The following is a 19,409-nucleotide window of genomic DNA, read 5'->3' as shown; positions in this document are numbered from 1 at the left end:
TGGCTTAAGGCTGTACAAGCTCATTCTAGCTCTCAACTAAATCTGGGCTCAAATTTTAAGAGTCTGAACGTCTCGCGCTCGCCCTCAAAGCGCTTTGAAGTCTCGGTCTCGCAATCTAAAAAGTCAAAATGTCTCGGGCTCGCAAAGAAAAACGCTTGTCTCGCCGTCTCGCAAAGTCTCGCATTTACCATTCGCCACCCCTATCCTTCTCCGCAGTTCAAATAAATGATCTTTCATATATTTACTTGTATTCTTCACCATCTACGGATATATTACTAACTCGCATGTGACCAGCTCCTAATTGGCTTGATAGCTCGGTTGGTAGCGCACTGCACTGATATCGCAGAGGTCGTGGGTTCGAATCTCGTTCAAGCCTAAATTTCAGGCTTTAATTTCACAACTGCTTAAGTTGTGTGTATACAAGTTCAATGATCAATGTCTTCATAAGAGTATTTAGCGTTGTTACGCTGTAAAAATGCTAGTCTTGTAGATTATAAGAAGAACCTTAATTCTATAATGTGTGGACCGTCCGCCGTGGCAAAAAACAGTGCGCGCTGTAGAGAGGTCGGCGTTAGTGGAGGTTAGACTGTGGTAAATATCGCGTTCATGTAATAACACCTAACTCTCAGAACTAACTTTAAAAGAAACGTGTGCGATCAGTAAGGAGAATTGAGCTCTTGTCTTACCAACACAATCAGGTATTGTCTCAGTAGGTTGCCACACACCACTGTTACATTGCCAATACAAAGCTGTCGCTTTGTACATCTCACTTCCACTGGGACACTGGACTTGACAAAAGTTGACGCCACCGTAATTACTGCATGACTTGGTACCATCGAGGGGCCCATCTGGGTCGTGACATGGTGGACCTACAAAAGAGAAAGACACTCTTAACATTTTTACAACTACATGTAAGGGTGTCACAAAGCTAAACGATAAACCCACCTGGTATAGCATCAGTGACAGCAGTATATTGCCCGACTACATGGAAGTACGTACTGCTCAGAAATTTTCATTTGAATAATTAATATTTATAACTACCCCGTAAAGTATCATAAATAGCACCACATGAAAGCACCGCTCAGTAGCTTTCATTTGATTGGTTACACACTAGGGTTTCATCCACAGACTCAGTAAAAGTTAGAACCACTTTGTACAGCATAATAAACAGTACCACATGAAAGTACTGATCAATAGCCGTTCATTTGATTGGTCACACACTAGGGTTTCATGCACAGACTTAAAAGTTAGAACCACTTTGTACAGCATAATAAACATTAGTATCACCCAACTAGTAGTGGACTAATGCAAATCCTGCATTTTAATTGGCTACGCTACTAGAGGACTATTAGTAATAGTCCTCGAGAAGCGAAATTGGCGCAATCGAGCGTGACGCTTTCTTTCGTTTTATCCCCAAATAAATATTTCTTCAACTTGTATTTGCTAACTTTATTATTGCCTTCTCTGTCCGACTGGTTGGGTGATACTAGCCCTTGTGGGCTACGGGTCTAATTGTTAAGTATCACGTGAAAGTACTGCTCAATAGCTTTCATTTGAATGGTCACACACTAGGGTTTCATCCACAGACTTCAAAGTTAGAACCACCTTGTACAGCATAATAAACAGTACCACATGAAAGTACTGCTCAATAGCTTTCATTTGAATGGTCACATGCTAGGTTTTCATCCACAGACTTGAAAGTTAGAACCACCTTGTACAGCATAATAAACAGTACCACATGAAAGTACTGCTCAATAGCTTTCATTTGAATGGTCACACACAAGGGTTCATCCACAGACTTCAAAGTTAGAACCACCTAGTACAGCATAATAAACAGTACCGTATGAAAGTACTGCTCAATAGCTTTCATTTGAATGGTCACACACTAGGATTTCATCCACAGACTTAAAAGTTAGAACCACCTTGTACAGCATAATAAACAGTACCGTATGAAAGTACTGCTCAATAGCTTTCATTTGAATGGTCACACACAAGGGTTCATCCACAGACTTCAAAGTTAGAACCACCTAGTACAGCATAATAAACAGTACCGTATGAAAGTACTGCTCAATAGCTTTCATTTGAATGGTCACACACTAGGGTTTCATCCACAGACTTAAAAGTTAGAACCACCTAGCACAGCATAATAAACAGTATCACACGAAGGTACTACTCAATTTTGTACTCAGTTATGGGTTCATAAAGCTTTATGGTTCATTCAAGCTAATTCCCCTGAAATACAATTGAACATAAATTTTTGTTCAAACTTTGTCTAATGAATATTTATCATATGAGAACTTAAATTATAAAATAAAAAAGGGGGTGCCCATGCTCGTTAAGGAGCAGTGAGGCATTGAAAATGTCTCATTTTTTTTTCAATTGCACGTGCACGGACGCGCGCTAATGGCGCTATAAATTATGCAGAGTAAGGATGCGCAGTGCAATACAGGGAAATGACCTTAAAAATGAACCATAGGCTCAATCAAGTGTAGGCTCAAAAAAGACCAAAAAAACTACAATTACTTACGCTTGAGTGTCACTTTGAACAGACAAGAAGCTCTATTTAATTTTGCGTCCATGACTTCGTATAGGACGTTAGTTTCAAGCAGTTGAAACGTGTCACCACTGTTGTGTGACTTATCCACTTTCGTGACTTTAACATTGTCACTGAAGGTTGGCTCGACCCAGGTCACCGCCTTGGGGTGGTCGCTGGTTTCAAAAATGTCTTTAGGACAGTTGTGAATTGTAGGAGGCGTCACGTCTGAAGAAAAGAGAAAGAATTAATAAGTTGTGTGACCCAAAAGTTAAGGTTTTTGAGCTGTTTTGGTATAAATATGGGCAAGAAACAGTGCCACTTTGATCTGAGCATGGGTATGGTCTTACCTGCTTGACTCATGACTATGTGTTATGTGCTAATGTACGTGTGTCTAACGAAACCAAAAACACGTAGTTACTTATTTGTCTCTGTTCATGACCATTTCATCTTAAAATGAAGAAGACGGACGAACTAACTAGAAAAGTATTATTCTGTGCCTAAATTTACTACCTCAGATACTTAATGGCCAGGCCTGATAATAGACCATAGTAGGTGAAGAAAATAACGTATGCTCCGTAATAGGTTAGGATTTGAAGCACTGCGGGATGGTACATCCCGAACACCCCCTCCTCCCCACCCCCCCCAAACCTTTTAGTAGCTCTTTCTCCGTGCATCTTTTAAGTCCTTTAAAGACATACTGCTTCCACTTCATTTGCTGCAGACCAAAATGGTCAGTTAATTGCTCCCGGGAGAAAACCTGTTCGCTTCTCAGAACAGATAATGTCCAGGGACAAATGTCTGAGCATATTTTTAAAGTCATATGGAGTCTGTTGTGTTTATTATCCTTTCAATATTTTTCGCAAAACGCGAGATCTTTTGAAAATTGGAAAACATCACTCGGATATTTCGCATTTGTGTCTGGGGTATTTTCGGTCAGGGTTGGCGGAGGGAATAAATTTTAAAGATCGAACCAACGCTCCGACCCCTAAATGGCTTAAGACATGAAATAACGTATTTATTTACCTTCTATCGTAACATAAATCGCACAGCTTGCCGATCCTGCGGGGCTAGTCGCAGTCCACTCCACCTTCGTTTCACCCGCCGGAAACTGGTAACTAGAAGAGATTTCAGGCGGATTGATAGTGATCTGCTTCACGTTTGAAGTGGGTTCCTTCCACACGCTGCTGACGTCAGCAGTGCTCTTGCTGGGCTGTAAATCTTGCTTTATGTTATCAGGACACACAATCCATGGCTTCACATCAACTGAATAAAAAAGATAAATGGTGTTAAACCAATGATGGGTAGGGTGACCGGGGCAATTGGCTCCAAAAAATATTCACTCCAGATGGTTTGATGAACAGCTTGTATTATACAGCCCTCAGTTAAGTCAAAAGACAAACGATTTGATTCCAGTTTCCTTTAGCACAGGCTGCAGGTTATTGTTGATGAGGGCCCCTGTTAACTGCAGTTCATAAAACAGACAATACGCTATTCGGGACTTTGTAGAAGGTGACCACGTCAACTTAATACAGAGGCCAAGACAGCTGAATACAGGTAAAAATTGTTGACACCTGGCTGCTAATACACAAATTATGCCTAGACGAAGATGAAGAAGTGAAACGAATTGGCGAAGAGATAACAAATAACATTTAGTTTAAGCGATTTTCTTGAAGACAAGGGAGCAGAATTTGAAAATCTCCGTCCAACTTTTCATCTTTAAGATGGTAACCTCCTGCTTGGGTGGTTTTAGACAACACTCCTCTAACAGCTTCAATGCACTGATACATTATTCTTGGTTTTCACTCAGGTGATCAACAGCCGTGTTTTTTCACCGAAACAAAGAAAAGATTTACATAAAAATAGAGTTCAGTCCCCGGAGGTTAAATTTTGGGCTCCAACATGGCCGTCGTTTCTTTGTTTAGGAGCTCCAACATGGCCGCCTTGACGTCAGGTGAACCAAGAATATTTTAACCAAACAAGACCATTATTTATAGGTGTCCATTGATGTGTAGATATGTCTTTTGGCATTTGACTTTTCGAAGCTCAGGTCATCGACGATTGAGCCTCTTTAATAACTGTACGATTCAATAATATATATTCATGGAAGAGTGTTCCGTCTCCAGAAATCACAAATGCTGTGTTTGTATTGGATGTCGTTGTCGGATGAAAGCGTCAAGCCTACGCGACAAGACCGAATGGTAGTCTGGTAATCCGTCGGAATTTTGCTCATCGGCGTAGAGGAAGTCTACACATTTTTATTTTTGCACGTGAAGCATTAGCAAGGATACATTAGATTTTCCACTCATGAGAACGTTTTTCTGTAGCGTTTCTTTCTCTGTTAAATGACTTTTAGTTGAAAATTCGTCTAAAATTCGGTGTGGCGAAAAGAATCTTGTTTCTGACGAAAACGAAAATCTAGGAAATGATGTTTGCTATGTTCAGTTGTTATATCTGATTAGTATTGAGCGCGTGCGGCAGCTCTCTACTTCTACCCATCCTAACTTTCGGTCTTGTAGCTTGAGGCTTTGCTCTGACAACGTTAAACCCTCCGTAGGCGACTGTAAATTTACCCATAATTTTTAGCGCACGAAAACGACGCTCATAAAAACTGCAGGAAAGTTCTAACATCTTCAAACCTAGCATGCACAATATCGTTAGCGCATGGACAAATATGACGAGAAATATCACTTTCCTTGTACTTTATGGGCTTTGTAAGACTTGCATGGTATTTTGGTAAAATATGCAGCCGCCATTTTGTTCCTAAGGTTGATTGAAATAGCTGTGTTACTCGAAGATAATGCCGGCGCAGTCCATTTCTACAAAACAAGATAAACTGTTTGTTACTCTTTCTGCAAGAAGGTGGAGCTCCATCCCAATTTCCGTCCGCTAAGCACTGTCTCCTCGACTGACCCTCCAGCGAGTACCCGCTGTCACAGCTGTACATACACGTCTCTGTGTACTTTCCTCCAGTTGATGAACACGTCGACGGGAAGATTCTTCCATTTAAAATGGCGGACAGGGCTGGACATGCTACAGCTGTTGACAGACAAGGATATTAAAAGAATTTAACGATTGACCACAACCTCAGTGTAACATATTGGCACGCGGTGTGCATGAACAAGCAGAATAAACCTATTCGACAACACACTACACTCAGGGCGCTTTCTTCTTTAAATGGAAAGAAAGTATATTCGCTTGTTAAATTTAATTTAAATAACGTCTTATGTTAAATGTTAGATGTGTGAATATATTTTTCATCCAGTGGGTTTTCGTTAACAAATGTTTTTTCAATCTCTATTTAATCTATATTTTGTTGTGAAAAAATGAAGAAACTTGAAACAAAGAACGGACTGGAGCTCTAGAGCCAAAGGCTGCCCAATCCTTACTTGATAAAAATACGCCTAAAATTGATAAATTATTCGACAGTTTAGATCAAACATTTTACATGTAAAAGGCATCTATGAAAGAGTGTAGCCATCTTCGTCGAATGTGCACAATGAGTACAATGAATAACCCTGAATATATTGAAAGATCGCGATACGATCAACTGTCCCTAGAGAATCTGAATCCAGTATATTAACTACGTAATTTCTCCGTCGGGTAGGTTTAAAAACTCAAACTTTTACGAAGAAGGATTCGAAGAAGGTAAAGGCTCATTAGCGCTTTTCACAGCCAGGCATTTTGCAATTTTTGAAAGTCAATATCTCCTACAACATTACAATCTAAATATTTCACCAATTACTACATCACTTGTAAAAAGTTTCGGAAGATTTTAATCTCGGAGAAAAAAAAAGTGTCCGGAAATAACACCGTTCGAAATTTTAAAGTGTCCGAAATATTTACAGTACAGTATAAAACTTGGAAGTAGCGCCAAAGCTCTTAGCTTCCTTCATGCCGGGCTTTATGGAGCGAACTCTAGTTGAGACACTCCTTGACATACGTAACGGCCTGATAGAATATGTTTGAATTTCTCGCCAGTGCATTCGTAAAACCTTGAGGCTGCAGTAAAACTATCATTTTCACAGATGTTATTTCAGTATAATTCGTGTTTTTTAGGCGTAAATTTACTTAAGCTATATCTTAGCGGTGTCCTAAATTGTTGTCCGAAATCTGTCCGAAATTAGATAAAAAGTGTTCCAAAATTAAACGTCCGAAATAACACGTCCGAAATTTTAACGTCCGAAATGTTTTGCAAGTAATGTAAGTTTCAGAAGCTTTTCAAATATTTGGAATCAATTTTTATCCAGCATTATGCCTTCTCTACACAAAGACGACAAAAATGACATGACGTCAGCAAAGATTCCCTCTTTAAAACAGGAAGTGACGTCACTTACGGTTGCATCTGCCAATGTTTCCCTCCCACCTTGAACCACTTCCGCAAGTAAGCACTCCGTGCTGAATGTCGTCGATGACGTAACCTGCTTTACATGTCATGACACATTTGTCGCCATAAATATTGGCATTGGCTTGAGTGCATCGTGCTGGTTCTAAAGTGCTTCCAGCCGGGGTACTCAAGGGAACGCATGCAATGGCTGTTTAGTAAAGAAACACGTGTTAGATATATATGGGTTATCGACCAAGCGCGAGGTCAAGATGGCTGGATATTGGCCAAGTTCTTTTTTTGCTTGTTTATGGACCAAAACGGAGTCGAGCTCCAAACACACGTAAGCGAACGAGGCCAATATCCAACCATCTTGACCGAATAAACTCGGTCGATAAAAGAGTTATTATATGGAAGAGGCCACCATTTTCTTTCGGGACACAGCGGGAAATCCCGAGCGGGCGAGATAGCGCCATCGTGTCAGCTCAAGTAGCCAATCACAGCGCGGGATTCGGTCTATCTCGCCCGCTCAGGGAGCTAGCCATGTAATAATGATAGCAACAGAAAGAATGCTTTAGTCTAAGAATACTTTTTTTTTCAAAAAGATTATTTAAGTAGCTATCAGAATAAAATGAATCTGAATTAGAAACACAATTATTTCTGACAATTCTTTAAAGCAAGGCTCTTTCTCTTCCTTTGCCTCAATAGGCCACTTTCGATATATTAAAATTCTGCTTGATAGTGAGACCTAGAAGACACACACAAAAAAGAAATAAATTAACATGGTCAATCGACTTCCTTGTGTCCTCTAGGCCTCACTTCCAAGCTGAGTTTTGATATATCGAAAACGGTCTATTGCCTTCTCTTTGTCGTTTATTGAACTTTGCTATAAAACGTCGTAAGTTACTCACGTTCAGAGGGTCTAATCAAGTGTAAAAAAGCTATATTTCAACTCTCTTTTTGCTCGTAATTAACTCTGTAAAATAGTAAGACTAAATTTGGCACACTATAGGCACATTGTAGAATGCACCTATATATGGAAATAGAGGAGCAAATTTTCTATCAAATTTATCTTCATCTTGTTCGTCTCTATCTTCAACTGAGGACGTTCAATTCAGGAGGGGGCACTTCATCTCAGCGATAGGAGCAAATGTTACGTACCATCGCAGATCTTGTTATTAACTCCCTGAGTAAAGCCATCTTTACAACGGCAATAAAAGTCTCCTTCAGTGTCCCTGCATCGCGAAGAGGTGGTGTTACAAGTGTCTGTGCCCAGACTACACTCATTCGCATCTGGTGATGAGAGATCAAGCCATTCACTATGAGAACTAATATTTATCGTCGATCAAGTTTATAGGGAAAGATCATTTAATTTTTTGGTTGAAGGTGGGACGTTTGGGAGAGGAGGTTTTCTGAAAAGAATTTTTGGTCTCCTTCACTTTTACAAAGATTTATTTCACCTTTTGGCTTTAGGAGATTTTCTTTTCAATACATCTGCTTATTCAACATTTTTTCACTTGGTTTATTTTTCGCGTTTTTTTCTTCACTTCTCCTGAACAGGAAACAGTATTTTGATCATAGCATAAGCCTCCTTCCCTCAGAAATAAATTGGTTTAGCCCACTGCTTGCTGCCAGGTTAGTATTACAAAGAGTCGGTAGCGAGAACAAAACTCAAGTTACGGCGATTTTTAAAGAACAGCGCATATCAGTGTTGACTTACTTATACACTGCTTGGCATCCAGATTCTGGTAACCTTTTTTACAGTTGCAGCGATAGCTTCCAACTAAGTTCTCACATGTTGACTTGCCGTTGTCGCAAGGATAGTTACTGCATTCATTGATGTCTGAAATACAGATAAACACAATTTTGTTTCACCATACATTTAAGGTGAAAGTTACTGCATTCATTGATGTCTGAAATACAGATATACATAAGTTTGTTTCACCATACATTTAAGGTACTTTTTGGTTAAAAACCACATTTCGGTTCCACATTAAACTTTTAACACTCTTTCCTGATAAAAAGGGTGAAGTAAGCATATGAGCCAAGTGGCCAACCAGGCCGGAGCTTATCGCGGTTTCCGTAGCTAGCATGAAGCGACTAGGAGTATTTCTACTCCCCGCTGGATGGGATGGGATGTCCATCGCATGGTTACCCCCGGCATTAAGCTCGCCGGTTTCCATTTATGCACCTGGGTGGAGAGAGGCACTGTGAGAGTAAAATGTCTTACCCAAGAACACAACGCAATGTCCCCGCTGGAACTCGTAGCGCTCGATCCGAAGACAAGCGCACAAACCGGTACCATGAGGCCACTGCGCCTCCCAACACTTTTCCTTACTTAAAAATAAATAGATAAATTACTTAAGTTTCGAGGGGTCAGGCTTTACGTTTCAATCACGAGGATATTGATGTTTTGTTTGAATAGCAGAGAGCACGGTGACCGTGAATGGCTAGCACCTTGGGGCCTGGGTGCAGGGGTCAGGGTTTCCTCGTTGGCTGTTGTCATTTCTGTGTTTTAAAGGAAGACGTTCAACTCTTATAATTCATCGCTCTCTTCTCCACCCAGGAGTGAAAACCGGCAAATTCTATGCTAAAAAAACCTGAATGAATGTTTCGTTGTCTCATTACGCCATTTAAGAAAAACAATCGGCCTTTTATTGGAAACGGACGGTATAATGTCTACAAAAAAATTCGTTCAGTGCATAGAATATTGCAATCTCAAAATAAAAATAAGCTCCTCTAATACGTTCTTTGAAAAATATAAGCAGGAGCTTATATTTGGAATTTTATGGTTCCTCAAAGTCTATAAAAAAACTCTTCAAGCCCGTCAATCATGAATAGGATTCCATGTTACCTTCACATTGATCCAATGTTCCTGCTTTCTTTGTGTAACCGCTGGGACATTTGCAATAGAAAGAGCCGTCAGTGTTCATACACTGAGATGGAGAGGTACATCTGTAGGGGTCCGTCTGACATTCGTCCACGTCTCAAATAAAGAGAATTCAAACTCTACTGAAACATCGTTTCTCAAACTCATTAATAGTTCATCGAGTTTAAACAACAGAAATCATGACCCTGACGGTGTTTAGATATCTAATTCTAATTACCGCATATTTTTATGATTTTCACGTAGGGGCCAAACCACCCCCCAAATGTTTCGTCAGTCCTTGGGTATTTCACATTATTTCGCATTACTTAAAAAGTATTGACTCTTTCTACACTAAACTTGGCAGATGAGCAGGAGACCTATTGGCAATTGTATTTAGGTGAAAATTGTCACTAAATGTCAAAGTTGTGACGTCACAGTGATGACGTCATATTTTTTTTGCCACTTTTGAAGTTTTTAATATGCGTATTTTTTACAATGTGTTTGAAAGAGCACATAAAAGGGAGTGGAAACCTGAAAAAAGTTTGTCCATATTACAAAAATTAAATGAAATATGGCATTTTTAAACATGAAAAATAACTCTGCAAAATATGGGGTCCCCCCTTTGAGAAAAATCCCCAAATTGGAGCCGTAACTTTGTTCCAGCAAATGCAGCTATGTTGCACATGTGATGTGCCAGATGACTAAAGCAAAAATAAAGAAGAAAATCGGAATAAAAAATTATCCCTCTAGTGTCATTGCGTTAAAATTAGTTTCGTTACGTCATAACCTGTGACGTCACCCGTTTTGCTACTGTTAATACCATCCTAACAAAGCCGAAAATCAAATTTCTAAAACCATACGATTTTTGACAACATCAAGCTTTCTATTTTTCTAGATAATTAGCCTTCCTAGAATAAAACTGAAAAAAATAAACCAGAGAGACTGACTTAAGAAGGACAGTATGGTTAAGCAAATTCCGGGGGGGGAAACAAAAAATATTTAACTTATCATATCTCAAAAAATAATCATCGTAGCAAAACACGGTTTCCGGCATTTTATTCCTTAAGTCAAGGCCTTTTCAATGACATAATCTTTTTATCAGATTTTACAAAGAATTATAGCACGTTTTGGTGACGTCATCAATTATGACGTCATAATCTGACATTTTGTCACAACTTCCAAATTAAAATAAACTGGAGAACAAAGAAAGCTCATCTGCCAAACTTGGTTCAGAAATATATAAACCAAGCAAATATAGCCTTCATGAAACATTAGGGGGCTGGTTTGGCCCCTACGTGTTTATTTCCCGTTTTCTCCTTAGTTTTAGTTTTTATTGAGAAGAAATGTTCAACACTCAGGGCAGTATTTGACTACATCACCGAACACCTTGAAGTTCTTCAAAAATACTCCGCTGCGAGTCGCATTTTCAACTCTCCTCTCGGTGTTTGGATATGTTGTTAAACACAGTCTTTCCTGTTTGATATATTTCATGTTGATCAGGGGGCTTTCCATTCCGGTTTGAATTTACGGACTTCTTCAGTGGCAAATGGAATAGCGTTTTCTGGAAAAGAGGATCATCTCGCCGAGTAAAAACGAATTTTCGAAAATTCTTCACCATGTTTACGGCAATGTTCTTTCTCCTAATTTTATTACAGAAATGTTCGGCTGAATGGTTCGTAAAATCAAAATCGCCCAGGTTTACTTAGATTTCTTTAAATCTAGCCGGCAACCAAACTGATTACCAGGGTCTCTCATAATTCTAGGAAGACGACTCACGAAAGACCCAGGAAACGAATTTGAGTACCAGTAGTAATACCTTGACACTCTTTCTTTGATCCTGCCTTGAAGACGTAACCACTAGGGCACTGACAAAAATATGAGCCGTCAGTATTGGTACACGTGGCTGGTGAAATACAAGATGATGGGTTCTGGCACTCATCTACATCTGGCACTAAAATCAAAACACGAAAGAAAAAAATAATAAATAAAGTTTCAACAAAAAATGCTTTCATTTCGTGAGATAGGGCAAGTTGTATTTTTTTTTATCAGAACATATCGATACACTGGACATCAAGTAGAAAGGTGACATTTTAAAGAACTGACATTATAGAGGAAGGCTCATTAGCGCGAAAAGGCGTTGGTTGGAAAAAAGGCCTTAGATAGATCTGTCTGTTAAAAGCATAAAATCATACCTCCTCTTAGGGTAGAATCGTAGAATTGTTAGAATTGTAGAATTATCATATTATTACTGTACATATTTCTGTTTTTAGTGTAAACACGGCTCCCCAAGCAAACCTGTTGCTTTAAACTAAACCGTGAGTAAATAAAGGTTTTTGTTGTTTTTGTTATTATACGAGATTTGATTAACCACCGCAACGATTCTGACAACTTGTTTTCCTCTAGAGGTCCCTTTAATTTTTTAAGACCACGTTAATTTATATCTGACAATAACCTACATATCAAGAGCTGCAATTTAAGCTACAGTTTAGGGGTATACCCCAATTATCAGTGGAGTAAGATATTTCTCGAAGTTTTTTTCGTTTTAAATGCTTTTCAGTTGAAACGGTGATGTCCGCCATGACTGTAAGTGCTATCATGGTATAATCTATTTTGATATAATCTAGGTAAATTAGAACGGTTTTCAATCGAGTGTCGAAAGTAATCAGGCAATTACTTTGGTTTTGGTTTTACTATGGTTTGAAATTGACGTAGCAGTCTAATTGGTATGTAACTGGTTTGATTTTGGTCACACGACACTCAACTGAATACTTGTACATTCAAATTCACTCCAGTTACAACTGACGATGACAGATGCCTTATATATCAACATGATAAACGGAACATAACCTTGCCCCTTAGAGATACAAATTCTATCCTCTCATTCTGATGGTATCTCGCACTCACTCGTGAGAGATGACATCAGCACTCGAAGGAAAAAATTCGTATCGGCCCTCGCGGTCATGTAATATCCTCTATAAATCTATCACTGACTCTAACCCGAGGGCTTTGGCCGAATATTGAACGTTTTTCTAGTCTTTTATTAGGGTAGCATATTATATATATAAAAAAAATGGTTTGTTTATTAGTTGATGAAATGCTACAAATCAATTAAAAGCAGCTTACCATCACACCAGCCTTGATTGTTAACACGATAGTCACCGGGGCAAGAAACTGAAAGAAAATGTTGACAGAAAAAAAACACCCGGTCACTCAATTACCCCTGGGAACGTTTCATAAACACAACAGGCAAAACCAGGAGAGGATAAAGAGTGAGAGAGTTAATCCTCTACATAGCTCCTCTTCTTTAAGTTATCCCTTCATGCAGAAATCCAAGGAGCGTCTAGAAATAAGGAAATCCTGCGATGCGAATTTTACTCACGTGGACAGCGCAAGCGCCCTCGCACGCATTTTCAACCTCCACGTAGATATCAACGCGTGTAACGCATGTATCTTTCTCTCACCCTTCATCGTCTCTTGAAAAAACTTATTACAGAAACAAACAAGACAAGGTCAGTACTTTATTGCATATTATATTCGCTTTGCACCGTGAGGCGATTACCAAAGCGATAACAAACAAATAAAGAAATATGGAAGCATGTAGGTACAAAAACGACAGGTAGATTTATACTTAAACGATTCGACTGGTGACTTGGCCTGCTGCCTCGTCAACTATCGCGCGATAGAAACTTCGAGCTCATCATCTAATGACTGAAAAAGTGATATCTAATGCTTAAATATTAGATGCGTGAAGCGCACTCAGATTACTTACGTGTTAACGTAACCCATGTATTTGCGCTGACCCAGTCATAGTAATTGAATATGCTGTCTATTTGTCCAGCGATCTTAATGGTAATCTGGAAAAAGAGAAAAGTTATCAGTTCATAAAATGATATTCAATTGCCAGTGTTATAACGACCCCAGTCCATACCTACTATACCAATTTTGCCAAAACGAGTATCCTTTTTCATATTTTCCATAGAAAATGGTAATCTTTTTCCACACCTAAAGCAAGCACACAGAAATGAGGGGATGGAAGGCATTTTTTGGCTCTCGCCCCAACGTTTGCTGGCCAAAAATGCGGAAAACGCTTCGCCGGTAAGAGAACGCTTGTTACGCAAGCCACTCTATTTTCCACACACCACATGTCACTTACTGTTATCAAGGGCGCACAGGACTACACGGAGATTTATGTCCTGTAATTCAGTAACTGAAACCACGAGAATGTACAGTGCTTAGGGAGAGAAGTGCTTAACATCAAATTCGCGCGTGATTTATCCTCCATATAGATCTTATTACCAAGGTAGTCCCTCTTACGCTATTTTTAGATCACTGCCAATTTCGGAAATCGCTTGAGGGTTTATAAATAGCCAATCCTTTACAGGCATTTTCGTTCTCCACGGAACAATCCTTGAATCACCTGTGGTAACATTATCCGCGAAAGATCTGGTCACCATGTCTGAAAATAACTTGAGAAGAATTCCCTTGGGAACAAGTCCAATACACTTACACTTCATTGTCTCATGGCAGTGTCTAATAGGCTCGGGCGTTTTCTTGACCCAAAAGAAACTGTTTTCCCTTATGAACCTAATTTGGTATTGCTAACTCGTGTGTTACCATGATTACCTTGTCAAGTTTCCAGTTAGGCCCAAAACCATCCTTGTTCCGATGAATTTGCATCCCTGTCACGTAACCTATGTCGAAACCTCTAATGGTAATTCTGTCGTCGCTATAAGGAGAGAGAGAATAGTCAGAACATGTTTAAAGGAGCTGTGCTACTGTAACACGCATGCGGAGCTTCAATTGACAGAAAATCGAGACAAATTGTTCATCAGTACTGATGACACTAGCATTGGCCATTCAACGTGAATACTTAATTTATTATGAGAAGGTCAGTCATCGCATGATAATGGTGATCTTTTACTGTTTTACAATAACGTTACGGATAATTCTTTTAGGATGTTAATGGAACACGACTTTTCGTTCCAGTCTATTGGAAAATTTCCCGGAGAAACACATTCTAATTTAACCTGATGAATAGGGTTAAATTAGAATCGACGAAAAGATTTAACAATTGAATAATTGTATATGAATTTAGTTACAGTCTTTTTATAGATTTAGATTTTTGCATATTTTATATTTTTTATTATTAATTATTTATTTGTTTATTTATTTATTTATTCTACGCAGGTCTCATATTGATAGATTTTATAACTGAAATGGTCATCCTGCATAAACATGTTTTACATTTTTATCACTTTTGAAAAAGTAGTCCCGCTTTCCTATCCCATTTGGCTGTTCCTAATGGCATTCGTGTTCCATTTACTGTTTCCATTGTTTACACCAATTCCTAGCCTTTCGGTGTTCCCATCCTGACCCCTCGGCCAAAGTGACAGGTTCATGGAGGAAATTTCGAATGGAACACTTTACTCCTGAAAGGAAATTCTCAACCAATATCTTGTCCTAATACGACATTATGTACCGGACTACATAACATTACAAGGTAAATACTTATCGGAGCTAAGCATAACTAAGACATGCATGTGATTACCGCTTGACGCCATCTTGTTTGGAGACCTGGGCAATCCCAAGGGCAATCCACGATATCATGTGGTACCCAGATCCTCTCACTGTTCGCCGGGAAAGATCAAGCCTCCTCCTATTCTAGGAGGTGACGCGGTCTAATGGTTTATATTCCAAATAATGAATGCATTTTACCTTCCTATTTCAAAACTGCCTGAAATTGTCTTTTCTGGTACGTTGCCTTTGCTTCCAAAGATTTTGATCTTTATTTCAGCGTCTGTGCCCGCGAAAGCGGAACTCGAAGTTTCAACGTCCATCACAATGTCTAAAAAAAACCAAAAATGTGATATGAAGGCAAGGTAATGCTGCGTTCGAGCTCAGTGGCCCATCATGTAGGCTGGCGCTTGATTAACTCCGGTTTTCGTTGCATGAGGCCTCTCTAGAAGTATCTCTACTCCCCCCTGGATGGGATGCTAGTCCACCGCAGGGCTACCCCCCAGCAATAAATTCGCCGGTACCCATTTATACACCTGGGTGGAGAGAGGCACTGTGAGAGTAGAGTGTCTTCCCCAAAAATACAACACAATGTCCCTGAAGGAGGAGGGGTGTAGGGGAGTCTAGCGTGCTAACCATTAGGCAACTGCGCTCCTTAAAGATGATTTCCAGTCCGTACTGCGCACTCTCGAGAGTTTGTTTACGTTTTTTGTTTTGTTTCATGTAAGATATCACAAATTGTAAAGATTTCGCAGCTACTTTCATGGAGTAAATTCAAAGTTTCAAAACAACCACCAAAATGGATGCAAAGCGGTCGCAGCTTTATACTTCGTTCTTTCGCATATCGCTTGATGAAACAGCTTTGCAGCTGTAAAAATTAATGAAGCTGTTTAAAAAAGACTTGAAAGGCCTTAAAGATAAGGTATGTGGCTCGCAACGAATAACATCGATTCGCCGCAAATCGATGTTATTCCATCGAGTGAGATTTATAATCTTTGTAAACATTAGGGTGCTGAGACTGCGCAGTACGGACTAGAAATCATCTTTAAAATGTGATGTTATTGTAACTTATTTAACCTCGAGCTAAATGAATCACAGTCAAATACTCACTCAACTACCCCTCCCTTAAATGCCACATTAAACCAGAATACCCCCCAGTCTCCTATTCTACAGTATAGATTAGATCTGTGTTCATTAGGACTTTGAAAAGATGTTGAATACAGTCAATGGGATCTTGTCAGTTATTTTGATAAAAATTAGATCGGGAAATGCACAGACGAACCAAAGGCGTGGAGTAGAACACAAACCTCTGGGAACGATGAACTCGCGAGTTCATACGACGCTCGATCAAATTAGCTGTTCAGACAATGTATTTCATTTTAACTCCATCGAGCGCGATTTTGAATCGAGGTCAAATTTGCTAAGTATCCGCTTGAAACGGTAAAATGTGGAAAAAGCGAAACATTTCTGCCTCAGTGCCACGTATTTTCGACAGTGTTCGATTTTCGTTCAGAAGCTTTGCGAAAACTAGACGCATAAAAATATTTATCCAAAAGGTAAATATTAATCAATACAACCTGTAAGTCATAACAAAATTGTAGAGCTTACCATCGCAAAAAAACAAAACAAAACAAATGTTTTCCCACGAATATTTATCTTTGCGAAGAAAGCCATCAGGGTGACCTGAAGTTATTAGATGGTGAAAACTTGAGTAGACCGACAAGGAATGTACATCAACTAGATTACCAGAAATTGAACTAATTTGGTCTCCTGAAAACTAAGCGTCGATAATTTAGAAGGCTTCTGAAGAAACCTGCAGAGCTACTGACTTTATATAAAAACAGAGCAAAACTCGATAGTTACGAATATGGGCGTTTATTTTTGCATCATTTATTTTTTAATCTCACGTACGAAACTGAAATACTGTGCACAAAAGGGACTCTCCTTCAAAGAGATGAAATCAAATTCAAGTAAAAGGTTTTTCTCCTAAACGGCATTAATGAGCTTTATCGGGAGGTGTTTCACTCACACTCAAATGGTCGTGAGAGTAGCTGGATTGGCATTTTGTGTTTATCTTAAAACAGAATTCTTGATAACTCCATCCAAAAGCAGTTACCGACCATTATAAATTTCAGATAAAATTTGGACCATCTTAAGCGATTGAAATACTTGAAATCGCTCAAGAATTACATATTAAACTATAATCGATTATCACTCGGGGCGAATTCTAAGAAAGACGGGTTTTACAGCTCCAATAATCGGTGTTTGAAGAATTTGAACTGTACCGCGGCTTTAACTCCAACATATTCTTGTGCGATGTTTCCGGTATTAAACTTTGATAATTTCGTGATTTGTATTGGATTTGTAGTGGTAGTTTCGCGGTACAGGTTTCAAGTCTCGCAATTCAGAAGATTGCGTGCCAGTAGATTTCTTTGCTGTGCGATCGAAAAAGAGTCTCTTCAAGGCTAGAGCGATTGAGTGTGACCTGAAACAAAATTCACCTAAAAACTATTTTGAATTTTAAGTAATATTAACAGAAATAAAGGAAATAAGAGCCAACAATCACAGATTCGACCATTCTACCGTCAAGCGCGCAAACCCTAAAAATTTATTGCGGAATAAATAATGCTATTCTCAGATAGACACTCCTTGGTAAACGATATTTTAAGCGCCAAGCTTATGTATGTTGATAGGCTGACACGAAAAAGAAGAAAAGATTTTCACAGAAAATTACTTCAATATGATCGTTATTTGCGTCTATTAATTGCCTCAGGACAGATATCTAGACGAGTTTTGCAATCTATAAACTAGCAAAATTTATAATAGTGATGACATTCGAATTCATAGCCGAAGATGAATTTTAATTTATGGTCTTCTCCTTTATGAAAAAGCGCGAACGCAATTGAATTTTAGGTCAATTCAATTTGGGTTGTAAAAATGAAGTAAAATTGTGGTTCTAGCAAAATCTTCTACATGACCGATTTTTCTTTCTTTTAATTAAATAATGTTCAAAGCATAAAATAATTGACTGGTTACCACTGATTAAAAACTGGAAAAAACGTCATTTGCTTCTCACCTTTGCCTTGAGAACAGTCGTAAAATAGAAATAGCGATAGGAGAAAAACGAACAACATTTTCCTTTCAAACAAGCCTTGCGCTGTGGAACCATCTAAACAAAATCGACTGCGATATGATCTTGATTAGGACGCTAATAAGTTTCAAATGATGAAGACGTTCATTTTATTCCCAGCTGGGCAAGCCATGTCGATCATGTCTCCATGGAGACAAATTGTTGCTTTCACAGCTGGAACACAACAAACCTCATTACAGGGAAATATCACCTCGTAATTTACCTCCGACGCTAATTGGTCCGGTAAACAATGACTTCACGTTATTGCTATGCAGAACGACACAAGCTGCGTTTGATCTTGATGCAGCTAAGTTAATATTTCATGATTTGAACATTTTCATGAACTGTTCAACACCTCAGTGAAGTGAGCAGTTGGATGAAAATAAATGAAAAAATACAAATTAACATCAACTTATTAGTTTTAAGTTTGCACATAAAATGCTAGAGGTGGGCGACTGTAAAGGAAGAAACTTAATCGCCAAGATCGTGCAGAATTAGGAACAAGTAAATTGAAGTGACTTCATCTTCGTTGAGTTAGCATTTAATACTTTGAAATTGTAGGCATACCAAAATTACGCCAAAAATAAAAATTTCCACTTTTGATAATCAACGACATGTTTCACCCATGTGTAACTTTGGTCACGAACATATCCAGTTTTACATTGTAAAATACTACATTTTTTTCAGCGATATATTATAAAGCGGATAGTGATATACAGGTAAAACCCCCGTGACCTGTAATAAAAGTTTCGTAACATTTTTGCGATACACTTTCATCAAAAAGGTTTTTGGATAAGTCCAGTTCTAGCCATTCTGAATAAATAATTCAGCCGTCTTCGAGTTTCAAGGGTATTTATGTAACTTTTGCTAAATCTGGAGAAAACGATTTTTTTGTTGTAATTAATGGATGACCCTGATGGGCTTCAGTACAAATCACAAATTATGCAGAAATACTGATTAGATAGTGTATTGCCCGTGGCCTGTCTTCTCTCAGTGCCCCCCCCCCTCCCGCGCCCCTTACGATTTATGTCTTATGAGC

The 19,409-nt window shown here is 38.9% G+C and overlaps 1 protein-coding gene across 1 annotated transcript in view; it reads right to left on the bottom strand.

Annotated features, from left to right (window-relative positions):
• The window catches only part of LOC145496875 (uncharacterized), a 26,278-nt gene extending 7,701 nt beyond the window's left edge, over window positions 1-18,577 (bottom strand). The window contains exons 1-14 of the mRNA XM_081476643.1: window positions 18,317-18,577; window positions 15,442-15,571; window positions 14,350-14,452; window positions 13,496-13,580; window positions 12,850-12,897; window positions 11,543-11,677; window positions 9,712-9,843; window positions 8,578-8,700; window positions 8,019-8,150; window positions 6,871-7,068; window positions 5,381-5,572; window positions 3,560-3,799; window positions 2,528-2,761; window positions 687-869 (exon numbers count right to left, since the gene is read on the bottom strand). Of these exons, the coding sequence (XP_081332769.1) occupies window positions 687-869; window positions 2,528-2,761; window positions 3,560-3,799; window positions 5,381-5,572; window positions 6,871-7,068; window positions 8,019-8,150; window positions 8,578-8,700; window positions 9,712-9,843; window positions 11,543-11,677; window positions 12,850-12,897; window positions 13,496-13,580; window positions 14,350-14,452; window positions 15,442-15,571; window positions 18,317-18,374 (1,993 nt within the window). The 5' untranslated portion in view covers window positions 18,375-18,577. The remainder of the gene's footprint in view (window positions 1-686; window positions 870-2,527; window positions 2,762-3,559; window positions 3,800-5,380; window positions 5,573-6,870; window positions 7,069-8,018; window positions 8,151-8,577; window positions 8,701-9,711; window positions 9,844-11,542; window positions 11,678-12,849; window positions 12,898-13,495; window positions 13,581-14,349; window positions 14,453-15,441; window positions 15,572-18,316) is intronic.
• Between the last annotated feature and the right edge of the window lie 832 nt (window positions 18,578-19,409).

The sequence above is a fragment of the Orbicella franksi genome, chromosome 9 (assembly GCF_964199315.1).
Source record: "Orbicella franksi chromosome 9, jaOrbFran1.1, whole genome shotgun sequence".
Lineage (NCBI taxonomy): Eukaryota > Metazoa > Cnidaria > Anthozoa > Scleractinia > Merulinidae > Orbicella > Orbicella franksi.
The sequence above is the reverse complement of the archived record's forward strand: the minus strand, read 5'-3'. Positions and strand labels throughout refer to the sequence as shown.